General features: G+C 42.3%; 1 protein-coding gene across 2 annotated transcripts in view; it reads right to left on the bottom strand.

Annotated features, from left to right (window-relative positions):
- Window positions 1-13987, bottom strand: part of LOC141162038 (multidrug resistance-associated protein 1-like) — a 122548-nt gene that overhangs the window by 39873 nt on the left and 68688 nt on the right. For both annotated transcript variants that reach the window (XM_073647685.1, XM_073647686.1), the window contains 6 exons: window positions 11318-11464; window positions 11161-11245; window positions 8811-8877; window positions 6051-6177; window positions 1000-1176; window positions 640-807 (listed from right to left, as the gene is read on the bottom strand). In XM_073647685.1, the coding sequence (XP_073503786.1) occupies window positions 640-807; window positions 1000-1176; window positions 6051-6177; window positions 8811-8877; window positions 11161-11245; window positions 11318-11464 (771 nt within the window). The remainder of the gene's footprint in view (window positions 1-639; window positions 808-999; window positions 1177-6050; window positions 6178-8810; window positions 8878-11160; window positions 11246-11317; window positions 11465-13987) is intronic.

Below are 13987 nucleotides of genomic sequence, written 5' to 3'. Positions count from 1 at the left end.
CAAAACCCAGAAAGTTTGACTACCCTGCTTCACGGCTTGTCCGAGAGTAGTGACTAGTATAACATACAGCAGAGCAATTGACCCTTACCGATAAAGAAAAGTTTAATCAAAAACTGGCTGTTAGTCTGACAGACCCAACACTACCAGGTACAGTGTTTTGAAAAAGTATTCATACTCTGTGAACTTTTAACATTTTTTTCACATTACACCCACAAATTTAAATTTGTTTTAGTTTAGATTTTATCTGATATATCAACACAAAGAAGCAAGTGTAAAAGAAATGATACATGGTTTTCTAAAAAAAGAAATATAAATTTGAAAATTGCGAGGTGCATTTGTATTCAGCCCTCTGAAATCTGATACCACTAAATTAAATCTTGAATGACCAATTGGTTCCAAGTTTGTGAGAGTAACATGAAAAATAGTGGAAAAGTTCATGGGGTATGAATACTTTTTCAAGACACTATTACACGATCACCCATTTACTTGATTGCGAGTTGTTTTTTCTCCCGAAGCAGAAATGTGCTGCCGCTGCCAGTATCAGTAACCAGAGGGCCCTGTCTTATCTGATCGCCAAAGGAACAACATTGTACAACCCCCTTAATATCGAATGGACATGTAATTTTAGATTAATCTTACTTTTCCTTTAAGCAAACCACTGGGTCCAAGAACATGCTCAAACAAATGCTGTCCTACATGGGCATCGACTGCAGACAGGGGATCGTCCAGCAAATAGACGTCACAGTTCCGGTATACAGCTCGGGCAATACTTATCCGTTGCTTCTGTCCTCCAGACAAGTTTATACCCTTGTAAAAAGCCACATAAAACGCATTCAGACCACATAAGTAACAGCCGTATAATGCACTGAACAGCAGCAATCTATAAAACAATGTCATATGCAAGGTTGTAATAAAGGACATAGAAAAGCTGAGCCCAAAGAAGTAAGGATAATACTCTCGATTACAATTTAGATGTCAATTTCCCTAACACATACTCACTTTTTCACCAATTTCTGTGTTCTCTCCCCCAGAAAGAATTTTTAGGTCAGGAAGAAGAGCACAAGCCTGAATAACACTATCATACCAGCCTTTATCCAATGTTCTTCCAAAAAGCACATTCTCTTTAAAGGTGGCATTTGGGATCCAGGTTTGTTGTGGAACATAGGCCAGGGAACCCTAAAAAAGTCAAAACACAGCGGCCATTTGTTATTGTATTTGTGCCATTTTTGTCTCGTGAATTGCACCTTTTTGGCATACATTGCATGTACTTAATATATTATTGTATTTTACCTACAAATCCTCACTACAACCTTACCAATAAGATAGAGACATGCAGCTATGGGGTGCTGTGGAGTTGGTTCCTCCCCACATTACAGGAGCAACAGATAATATAATGAACAATTAAGATTTTTGTTATATGCACTGTGTGGGTATATTTTGGGGATTCTCTCCATGAATTGTGCCAATACGGGACTCATAGTATTAATTGTGCCAACAGTGCTTTATGGGGTTTTTTTACATAACTGTGAACCGGAGGTATACAAGGATACCTATTGATAAACTTGTAGGGTTTGGGGATCCTCCTTTTTGTTTTTAGTTTATCTGTATGTTGTTATTATTTTTTTTATTTTTGTAATACATATAACACTAAATTAATACTCTTCTTTCAGTGACCTGCCTCTCCCGCCCAAGATCTAGCGCAAACGCCATCATTTCTCGGAGCGGTGCATGCACAGTAAGGTCCTGATCAAGAAGACTGAGTGTCTGGCACGTTCGGCATAGTTTGCAGATCAAGCCAGACACTGACCGTCTTCTTCAGTAGGATGACCAGCTGGGGAACGAGCAGCAGGTGCGAAGAAGACTGTCAATGTCGGACACGATCTGAAAACTATGCAGAGCGCACCAGACACTTGTAAGGATGGTGGACTATGCTGCAGTGTTCCTACCCCTGAAGACATCAATCGCGTGACGTGTATTGTAATGTGTATTATGTCCTGCGTCTTTGTATATATCATGTGAATTGTGTTGTAATGTGTAATGTAAGATAAGGAATGTACTGTGTAGGATGTGATAATGTAAGGTATTATAGTGTAGGACATAGTTTATAAGATAGGTAGCATAGGGATAGATAGTTGACTGTAGTTTATGTAATGACATTAGGGAAAGATAGAGTTAATGTTTGGGACTAACCCATAGTGTGAGGGGCTTAGTGTTAGGGCAAGTGACTGCTTCCTGTAGTTAGCTCGAGTTTGAAGTGCCAAGTGAGCAATGTTGCCAAAAAGGGTGACCCATAGAAAAGAAGACTTAAGGCCAGGGATAGCGAGATCCTAAGGAGGAAGTGACTGACTAGTCACAGTGGCCTTCCGGTGAAGGGTCCATGGATAGGACGCAGAGTCACGAACCCCCAAGCTTGCAACGCCAAAGGTAACGGGCAAAAACATGACTGGGCTCGCGGGACTACTGGGGTCCCAAGCAGTAGATCGAGGGCACCAGTAGTGGAAGAAATAGGACGCAAAACAGCTGAGAAAGTAGAGAGACTTGCTGATCAGGACTGTGGCATTCAGGCTGGCTTGTGGCGACGCAGGATGGAACAGTGTGTCTCCAAAGCTCTGGAGTAGAACTACAGAAGAAGGTTACGGTGTGAGGGAAAATGCTTTATGCCGTACAGGAAACGACCATAAGACTCTGTGCCCGCTATCCTTTGTATATAACCTTTAACAAGTTATTATTCAGTAAGGACTATGTTTGAACGACGGTCTCCTTTATTGAACTGTGAAACATCTGGTCCTGGCCAGCAACAACATCGGCTAAAGGCGGTTTTCACGGGCGTAAGGTCCTCACAGCACAAATCCACGCACCCAGCCAGGACCCACACTTTCATGTAGCGCTGGGATGTAAAAGGAGACAAGTGCCTTGCCCACTGCTACCGCCCCGCACTACACACTGGCAGTTCTCTTCATCAGGACCTTACTGTGCATTCACCGTTCTGGGAATTGACAGCGCTTGCACTAGCTCTACACGGGAAAGAAGAGTGACCTGTCAATCACTTACAAGGAGACCAGCAGCAGGTGCGGAATAGTGAACAGAAGCAGCACAGCTGTAAGTACAGTGCCCACCCACTGCAATTATGGCTCATTTGCAATTGCAACAATGAATTTTGCAACAGTGGATCAGTACCACAGTCCCTAATATAGAAATATGTTTGCATCACATTCTTATCTGAAGTCTTAGTCCATGCTGTCCCATGCATACATATACTAATTTCAAGCTTTGATTTTTGTCTGCCATGTTCTGTATCCACTAATTGCTTTTAGCTAGTCTTGTGAATGTTTTATCCGGGATCCGTATAGCACAGGAAATATATGTGGTCAAAATACAGTATTGCAGATGCTGGGGGGTTGTTCTTATATAGAGAGATTGACTTGCTTCATACTTTCTGTGTCGATACAATTTGGAAAAACTATCTGATAAGTAGGAAATTATTATAAAGTTTCTTATATTCAGTTTTCACTGGTAATTTATGAATCAAAATTAAAAGCATAGCACAGTGGCTCAGTGGTTAGCACTGTTACTTTGCAGCGCTGGGGTCCTGGGTTCAAATCCCACCAAGGACAACATCTGCAAGGAGTTTGTATGTTCTCCCCATGTTTGTGTGGGTTTCCTGTGGGTTCTCCGGTTTCCTCCCACACTCCATAGACATACTGATAGGGAATGTAGATTGTGAGCCCCAATGGGGACAGTGATGATGTGGTCTGTGAAGCGCTGTGGAGTTAATGGTGCTATATAAGTGAGTAAAATACATTTTAAAAAAAGTGTTGATACTTTTAAAGGAAATCTGTCACCAGGTTTTTGCCAATTAATCTGGAAGCAGCATAATGTAGAAACAAAGAACCGGATTTCAGTGATGTGTCACTTACTGGGCTGTTTGATGTAGATTTGATAATCTCGTGCTGATAAAAGTTATTTTATCACTAGAGGACTAGTAAACCTGATGCATTTAGTCCTCCATATTCAGGAGCTCTGTATAACCCCGCCCCCACCACTGATTGGTAGCTTTCTGCCAATGCACAGTGTACACAGAAAGCCTCAAATCAGTGGTGTGGGTGGGGTTATACAGAGCTCAGCATTCAGAGAACTGCTACATCTATAGCAGGTGAAACCATAATTTTATCAAAACTATAGCAAACAGCGCAGTAAGTGACACATCGCTAGAATCAGGGTCTCTGTCCCTACACCAAACTGCTCTCAGATCAAATAGCAAAAAGCTATGGAGAGATTCCCTTTAAGGCCCTACTATGTCTTTGTGTTTATTCTAGTATAATTCGAAGTAGATATTAATACACTGTGTTCCAAATTATTATGCAAATAATATTTTCTCAGATTTTCCCAAATTACCTATATGAATTGCAGTCATTGTAATTTTCCAGTCAAATAACTATTAGAGTACAATTGAAAGGTTTTTGTACAAACTGCCTATGATAACAGTATATTTTAAAAAAATAAAAAACTCAAACTGCATTCAAAATGCATGTTCCAAATTATTATGCACAGCAGAGTTTTCAACCTTTTCATTTTAATAAAGAACAAAAAAATGGTCATTTTTGAAATTCTAAGCATTAGCAGGTTATTACAAACTGAAATCAAACAGTTTTCAACTCAAAACTTTATTCTAGGTGATGTTACATTTGCACATAGGACCCCTTGTTGGAAAGGAGCTTCTGAACTCTCTCGTCCATTGAATTTGTCAGGTTTTGGATGCTTTCTGCTTCAATTGTTTTGCATGAGGACAGAATACCCTCCCAGAGCTGTTGCTTAGATGTGAACAGCCTCCCGCCATCATAGACACTCCTTTTGATGATGCTCCAGAGGTTCTCAATGGGGTTGAGGTCAGGGGAGCATGGGGGCCACACCATAAGTTTGTCCCCTTTTATGCCCATAGCAGCCAGAGATGCAGATGTGTTATGTGCAGCATGAGACGGGGCATTATCATGCATGAAAATGATCTTGCTGCGGAATGCACGGTTCTTCTTGAACCATGGAAGGAAGTGCTGTTTGAGAAACTCAACATACATTATGGAGTTCATCTTTACGCCTTCAGGGATCCTAAAAGGGCCGACAATCTCTCTCCCCATGATTCCAGCCCAAAACATTACTCCACCTCCTCCTTGTTAGCGCCGTAGCCGTGTTTGCATGGGGTGTCCATCAACTAGCCATCCTCCACTCCATCCGTCTGGACCATCGAGATCATTTGATGCATGATAATGCCCCGTCTCATGCTGCACATAACACATCTGCATCTCTGGCTGATATGGGCATAAAAGGGGACAAACTTATGGTGTGGCACCCATGCTCCCCTGACCTCAACCCCATTGAGAACCTCTGGAGCATCATCAAAAGTAGTGTCTATGATGGCGGGAGGCAGTTCACATCTAAGCAACAGCTCTGGGAGGGTAATCTGTCCTTATGCAAAACAATTAAAGCAGAAACCATCCAAAACCTGAGAAATTCAATGGACGAGAGAGTTCAGAAGCTCCTTTCGAACAAGGGGTCCTATGTGCAAATGTAACATCACCTAGAATAAAGTTTTGAGTTGAAAACTGTTTGATTTCAGTTTGTAATAACCTGCTAATGCTTATAATTTCAAAAATGACCATTTTTTTGTTCTTTATTAAAATGAAAAGGTTGAAAACTCTGCTGTGCATAATAATTTGGAACATGCATTTTGAGTGCAGTTTGAGTTTTTTATTTTTTAAAAAAATATACTGTTATCATAGGCAGTTTGTACAAAAACCTTTCAATTGTACTCTAATAGTTATTTGACTGGAAAATTACAATGACTGCAATTCATATAGGTAATTTGGGAAAATCTGAGAAAATATTATTTGCATAATAATTTGGAACACAGTGTATAAAACTTTTTGAGATTAAAAGAACGTTAAAAAAAAAACAACACACACACAAAGATCTCGTTCTGACACATTCATTGGAAACATCCTATGTGTGTAATGTTTTCTTACTTAGTTTTAGTAGAGAAGATGACCTCTTTATACCTTTAGAGCGACTTTCCCATCAACTTTCTCCATTTCTCCAAGTAGTGCTGAAAGAAGGGAGGATTTTCCGCAGCCAACCTGACCAACAACAGCCACCAAGGAGCCTTTCTCAATTGACAAATTGATGCTGCAACATAGAACAGCTTTTAAAAAAGTTACATCCACCGTCTACTAAGCCTAAAAAATATACGTTTCCCCCCAAATCGCTTTAATCCTAAAGAATTAGGGTATCAGCAGTACTAGGATTCATCACTATTCAATTTGCTCTCTCTAGATCATATCATTACCCGCCCCATTATCACAACCTGGATTCCCCCCATCTTACTATATTACTAATTCAATTTTTCATTTTAGACTGGACCAAAAAAAATAAAAATAAACCAGTTATATTCTTCTACTCCAACACCAATCAGTCATCCGAGTCCTCCTCACCATAAGAATCGACAACTTCTATCTATATCTCTGCAGTAATCTGTAATTATGGGTTATACCAAATCATGTGTTGTATATTAACATTATAGAAACATCCCCCTTTTGTGGCAAAAATAATATACTACAGCTACTAGTTTCCTTCTAGTGGCCCATCCAGGCTTCCCTAGCTGGGATCTGACAGCTATCCACTATAATATTAAAGGAGTTGTCTACTACTAGGACAACCCCTTCTCATTCCCAATGTTTGCCTGCGTTAAAATAAAAAAGCCTATACTCAACTCCTGGTATGGTGCCATTCCAGCGGTGTTGGCAGTTGCGTTTCTTCAGCTCACTGAAGGTTGTTATGTCAGACCTGGCATCACTGTCTCCCACCTTTAGACGTATAAGTAATTAACAGGGAGTGAGCGGCAGCCGCAGCTCTGACTTCCTGTTATTTACGTATACCAGGATGGGGCACAAGTATACCATGAAGGGGACATATATACCAGGAAAGGGGGGATGACGACACATATATACCCGGGTGGGGGGCTACATATATACCTGGATGGGGGGCCACATATATACCTGGATGAGGGGGACACATACATACCAAGATTGGGGGACACATACATACCAAGATGGGGGGGGGGACACATACATACCAAGATGGGGAGGACACATACATACATACCAAGATGGGGGGAGACACATACATACCAAGATGGGGGGACACATACATACCAAGATACCAAGATGGGGGGGACACATACATACCAAGATACCAAGATGGGGGGGACACATACATACCAAGATGGGGGGGACACATACATACCAGGATGGGGGGGCACATATACACAAGGGTGGGCATACATACCAGGATGGGAGGGGGAGCATATATACCAGGATGGGGGGGAGCATATATACCAGGATGGGGGGGAGCATATATACCAGGATGGGGGGGGCACATTTATACCAGGATGGGGGGGCACATTTATACCAGGAAGGGCTTAGGGTCATTGTCTTGTTGGAAGGTGAACCTTCGGTCAAGTCTGAGGTCCAGAGCACTCTGGAAGAGGTTTTCAATCAGGATATCTCAGTACTTGGCCGCATTCATGTTTCCTTCAATTGCAACCAGTCGTCCTGTCCCTGCAGCTGAAAAACACCCACATAGCATGAAGCTGCCACCACCATGTTTCACTGTTGGGATTGTATTGGGCAGGTGATGAGCAGTGCCTGGTTTTCTCCACACAAAGCTTAGAATTATCACCAAAAAGTTCTATCTTCGTCTCATCAGGCCAGAGAATCTTATTTCTCATAGTCGGGGAGTCCTTCATGTGTTTTTGAGCAAACTATGTGGGCTTTCATATGTCTTGCACTGAGGAGAGGCTTCCGTCGGGCAACTCTGCCATAAAGGCTCGACTGGTGGAGGGCTGCAGTGATAGTTGACTTTGTGGAACTTTCTCCCATTTCCCTACTGCATCTCTGGAGCTCAGCCACAGTGATCCTGGGGTGGTTCTTTACCTCTCTCACCAAGGCTCTTCTCCCACTCCCATTGCTCAGTTTGGCTGGACGGCCAGGTCTAGGAAGACTTCTGGTGGTCCCAAACTTCTTCCATTTAAGGATTATGGAGGCCACTGTGCTTTTGGAGACCTTGAGTAATGCAGAAATTCTTTTGTAACCTTGGCCAGATCTGTGCCTTGCCACAATTCTGTCTCTGAGCTCCTTGGGCAGTTCCTTTGAGCTCATGATTCTCATTTGGTCTGACATGCACTGTGAGCTGTGAGGTCTTATACAGACAGGTGTGTGCCTTTCCAAATCAAGTCCTAACAGTTTAATTAAACACAGCTGGACTCCAATGAAGGAGTAGAACCATCTCAAGGAGGATAACAAGGAAATGGACAGCATGTGACTTAAATATGAGTGTCTGAGCAAAGGGTCTGAATACCTATGACCATGTGATATTTCAGTTTTTCTTTTTTAATAAAATTTGCAAAAAATTCTACATTTCTGCTTTTTTTTCAGTCAAGATGGGGTGCAGAGTGTACTTTAATGAGAAAAAAATGAACTTTTTAGAATTTACCAAATGGCTGCAATGAAACAGAGTGAAAAATGTAAAGGGGTCTGAATACTTTCCGTACCCACTGTATATTTTGCCAAATTACATTTTTGGTATATTTATATTGCATGTCACATAACTGGCTAATAGGAGGGGGGTAGCTATATCACTTATAGATAAAACATCACTGCATTTAATACAAATGTAAAATTAAGTTAATATAAATCAGAAGATTTGATAAGGAAAAATAAAGATATCATCATCTCAAAGTCAATAACATTCATCAGCCCTACCTTCTAAGACATGGCTCAACCATGGGGCTCCAGGCAAATGTGCCATTACATACAACAATGTCATTCCCTTAAATGGAAAAAAAGTGTCACTTTTATGTTACAAATTGCTTTGATTTTCCAAAATAAAAACTTTGATACCTCCTCTAATATCGAAACATTAAAGGGTGATTCCCATCTTTATAGAAGGATATTGTTAGTGCTTGTTAAAACAAGCACTTTTGCAATTTACTGCCGTTCTTGAGATATTAAAAGGGAATCTGTCAGCAGATTTTTGCTATGTAATCTGAGAGCAGCATGATGTAGGGACTGAGACCCTGATTACAGGGATGTATCAGTTATTAGGCTGTGTTTTGTTGTTTCAATAAAATCTGTGTTTTATCAGCAGGAGATTATCACTACAGGACTAGATGTCTTGTGCCTATTGGTCAACTGCTCTGTGTAACCCTGACCCCACCACTGATTAGCAGTTTTTGGTCAATATCTAGTACACACAGGAAGCTGTCAATCAGTGTTGTGGGTGGGGTTATACAGGGCTCAGCATTCTGAGCTCTACTAGATCTACAGCAGGGAAAACTGATTCTTTCACAACTTCTGCACCCAATAAACTAAGTTCTACATCGCTGGAACAGGGTCTCTGTCCCTACATCATCATGATCTCAGATTACTCGGTCTCTGTCCCTACATCATGATGATCTCAGATTACTCAAATAAATATTCAAATTGCATATACTGTACATATTGGTTAGAGACATGAAAGTATCCGTCTCCCCATTAGCAGTATTAAGAAAATACACGCAGTGGGTTATTCCATATATTGACCTACAACTGGATACTAGATCTCCAAAAACCACTCGCAAAAAATAAATATAAAATCAATCATTTTATTAGCATAATAGAATATATTAAAATTAATTTACCATACATTGTAAAAAATATATATGCATGGATATAGGACAAAGAGGATTATTCAAGTAAAGATAAGTGATGGAAACCAAGGTAAGACTAAGGTATAATCACCTGATCAGATTTGCTTGTTTCAATACAAGAAATAGCCACCCATAGAACATAATATGTAGTTTGTCTCAATAGATTTCTATTGGTCAGGCATGGTGACTATAAAGCAAAAGGCATCAAGTAATGACTTATCCATATTAGCAACAAATAGTGAAGACCACCACAACCACCCCGACGCACGTTTAGTACTCACTGCTTTCTCAAGGGGAGTGTGTAACCTGCTGACAGATTCCCTTTAATATATTTTTTTTGTTAACAGCTCATTGCCTAGGTGACTGACCACCACTGCTGTCTAGTTTATAAACACTGCGCTGTAGCTGGCAAGGATTAGGATAAAAGTGTGCTCCAGTGTTTGGCCGGCTTCAAATCAGTGCTTACAAGCTGAACAGAAAAGAGGTTATAATAACTAAAATCATTGTGTTGCTGATGGGTGAAATAATTTGGTACATAAATCTTATATTGGTTCCTCCAGAATGCCAAAAAGTTTATAACATTTTATCTGTATTTTTAACTTCTTAATTGTATCTTAGGGTGTTGTCTGATCTTTAAGACTTGTGTTTCACTTCAATTATTCTTATGGTAATGTTACGTGTCCACGTCCTTCCCTGTGCACATGTTGCAGTTTTGTGACGTTTGTTTCTGCGCAGATTTGTCACAAAACCTGAAGAATTTCCTAATACCAGCAAAGTGAATGATCCCTGAAGTCTCATGCACACATTGCTTATTTTTTCCTTGCTGATTTGCAGCAATTTTGCTGTAGATTTCACCCATACTAAAGAGTGGTGAAAAATCTGCACCAAAAACGCATGTAAAAAAAACACAACAAAAATGCGCCTATTTTATTCAGCGTTTTTCCTGCCAAGTGATGCAGACATGGTGCTGAAATTTCTGCTACAAATACGTTCTTCTTTCTTTTCTTTCCCCATACTTTCCTACTTCGGTTGCACTCCGAATTATCTGCCAAAATTTGCACTGAATTTGGAACTTTAGCATCTTACAACATTTTGGTGGTGCCAGAAGATGAACTTGTTATATAATGATGTGTTGCCATGTTGTGCAACTGAAAGACTTCAATAAGCTTCAATAAAAAGTTAAAGTTAAAAAAAGAAGTTTGAAAAATAGATGAAATGTTTTAACCTTTTTTTTTTAACCATTTACATCCACTGACAACCTGACTTTTTTCCCAGTTGTTAATTCAGCATCACTGTATCATACACATCTTCTGTGCAATGTCCTGCAGGATTACTTTCTGTAGAAATGGTCAGGACCACATGGCTTAGAATACCAGTTTACAGTAAGTGTAGACTTAGGAAGCCACTTTTGGATGGATACGTACTGCTTGTAGCGTCTAGTGTCTCCACATTGGGCTCCAGTTCTTCTTCTGAGAAAAACTTAGCCAGGCGTCTTAGAGAAACAGTTGACTATAAAACAGAAGAACGATGTGAGAACAAGTCTCGATCGATGGGTATATACTCTCGTGATACGAGTAGTACCTGTACAGTGAGAGATACCGCCACCGGGAACATGCGAAGTGGGATCCTGAGAATATTCAGTAACATTATGGTGACGAAGGCTTTTTTAGCATCCAGAATATTGTTCTCATCAAGTGCCAAGAACACGCCAAACATGCTGAGGGAAACCTGGTCATCCAAGGATAAAATGGAAAACAGCAAAGATGTTAATAGTGGACCAATCAACATAAGGATTAATGGGAACCCATCAGCAGGTTTTTTGCTACCCCATCTGAGATCAGAATGATCTAGGAGCAGATACCAGATTCCAGTGATGTGTGAGCTGCTTGCTGTAGTTTTGATGAAATCACTGCAAATCTACCATGTATAACCCCGCCCACATCACTGATTGGCAGTTTTCTGTGTACACTGTGCCAATCGGTGTTGGAGGAGGGGTTATACAGAGCTCATCAATATGGAGGACTACCTGGCAGCAGGTTTACTAGTCCTCTAGTGATAATTTCCTGCTGTTAAAACTGTGATTTTATCAAAACTACAGCAAGCAGCCCAGTAAGTCACATCGCTGGACCTACATCAAGTTGCTCTCAGATTAGGTAACAAAAACCTGGAAGCAGATTCCGATTAAAAATAGATTATATATCAACATTCATGATTTCATTTTACAGAATCACAGAAGTGTTCTCTGATCCTCATACATACAAATAATGCATGACCCATATTTATCTTGGACTCTCAGATCTTTACACAAGAGCGGCTTTAAGGGTGTTTTCATGTATGTCGGTTTTCTAGCAGACAGATTCCATACTTTAATCTGCATTAAATTTACATATCTTGTATGTGAATAAGATTTCTGCAACCCCATTCATATGCAGGGCCTGGGAGAAGGTGTTTTGGTGCTTTAAGTAGATGAAGATAGTGACCAACCAATGAACCCTCTGCCCCCAAGCAAAGGAATGGGTCAGAGACTAAGGTAACAGAACCCCTAACACACTCTGCGTCCAATGGGTCAGGTAACAAGCTCTGATTATGACTTCCACTAGAATTATTACCTTTTTCACCAAACAACGTAAGTAAAAGTAAAAAAGTGATTTACTTTAGGGGTACATACAGTATAATGTGCCCACAGCCCCCTATACAGTATGATGTTTTCACAGCCAGCCCCCAGTATAATGTCCTCCACAGCCAGCCCCCAAGTATAATGTCCCCATAGCCAGCCACCAGTGTGATGGTCCCCCACAGTCAGCAGCCAGTGTGACAGTACCCCCAGAGCCAGCCCCCAGTATAATGTCCTCCATTGCCAGCCCCCAGTATAATGCCCCCCCACAGCCAGCAGCCCCTAGTAGTATGCCCCCCCACAGCCAGAAGCCCTCAGTAGTATGTTCCCCACAGCCAGCAGCCCCCAGTAGTATGTCCCCCATCGCCAGCAGCCCCCAGTAGTATGTCCCCCACAGCCAGCAGCCCCCAGTAGTATGTCCCCCACAGCCAGCAGCTCCCAGTATGTCCTCCACAGCCAGCAGCCCCCAGTATAATGCCCCCCACAGCCAGCAGCCCTCGTAGTATGTCCCTCACAGCCACCAGTAGTATGCCCCCCACAGCCAGCTGCCCCCAGTATTATGTCCCCCACAGCCAGCAGCTCCCAGTATTATGTCCCCCACAGCCAGCAGCTCCCAGTATGTCCTCAACAGCCAGCAGCCCCCAGTAGTATGTTCTCCACAGCCAGCAGCCCCCAGTATAATGTTCCCCACAGCCAGCTGCCCCCCAGTTTTAGGTCCCCCACATCCAGCAGCCCCCAGTATAATGTCCCCCACATGCAGCAGCCCCCAGTATAATGCCCCCCACATCCAGCAGCCCCAGTTATATGTCACCCACAGCCAGCAGCTCCCAGTATAATGACCCCCACATTCAGCAGCCCCCAGTATTATGTCATCCAAAGTCAGCAGCCCCCAGTATAATGACCCCCACAGCCAGTAGCCCCCAGTATAATGACCCCAACAGCCAGCAACCCCTAGTATAATGACCCCCACATCCAGCATCCCCCAGTATTATGTCCCCCACATCCAGCAGCCCCCAGTATTATGTCACCCAAAGTCAGCAGCCCCCAGTATAATGACCCCCACAGCCAGAAGCTCCCAGTATAATGACCCCACAGCCAGCAGCCCCCAGTATAATGACCCCCACAGCCAGCAGCCCCCAGTATAATGACCCCCACAGCCAGCAGCCCCCAGTATAATGACCCCCACAGCCAGCAGCCCCCAGTATAATGTCATCCACAGCCAGCAGCCTCCAGTTATATGTCATCCACATCCAGCAGCTCCCAGTATTATGTCCCGCACAGCCAGAAGCCCCCAGTATTATGTCCCGCACAGCCAGCCCCTCTTTTGATGGGCCACATTCAGTGGCAATACAAAACAGGAAAAAAAAAAAACTTATGCTCACCTATCCCAGACTCCCAGTACACCGCGGCTACTGTCGCTTGTTCTTTCCTGTACAGCAGAGGGCACTGGACGGCGTGATAACATCAGTGCATCGTGCTATCCGATGTCCCCTGCGTGCGCAGTCTCCAACAAGGTGCAGGCCGGAAGTGCCTGTGCTCTGATGAAGTTTCCAGAGGAGCAAATTGTAGCTCCTCTGCTCGTGCCGACGGCAGCACATCAATTGTATTCGCATCTTACAGACCTGAATACAATTGAG

Source organism: Phyllobates terribilis, unplaced genomic scaffold (genome assembly GCF_046119375.1).
Source record: "Phyllobates terribilis strain yellow unplaced genomic scaffold, ASM4611937v1 Scaffold_9__5_contigs__length_417890890, whole genome shotgun sequence".
NCBI lineage: Eukaryota > Metazoa > Chordata > Amphibia > Anura > Dendrobatidae > Phyllobates > Phyllobates terribilis.
This window is presented reverse-complemented; position numbering and strand designations above follow the sequence as displayed.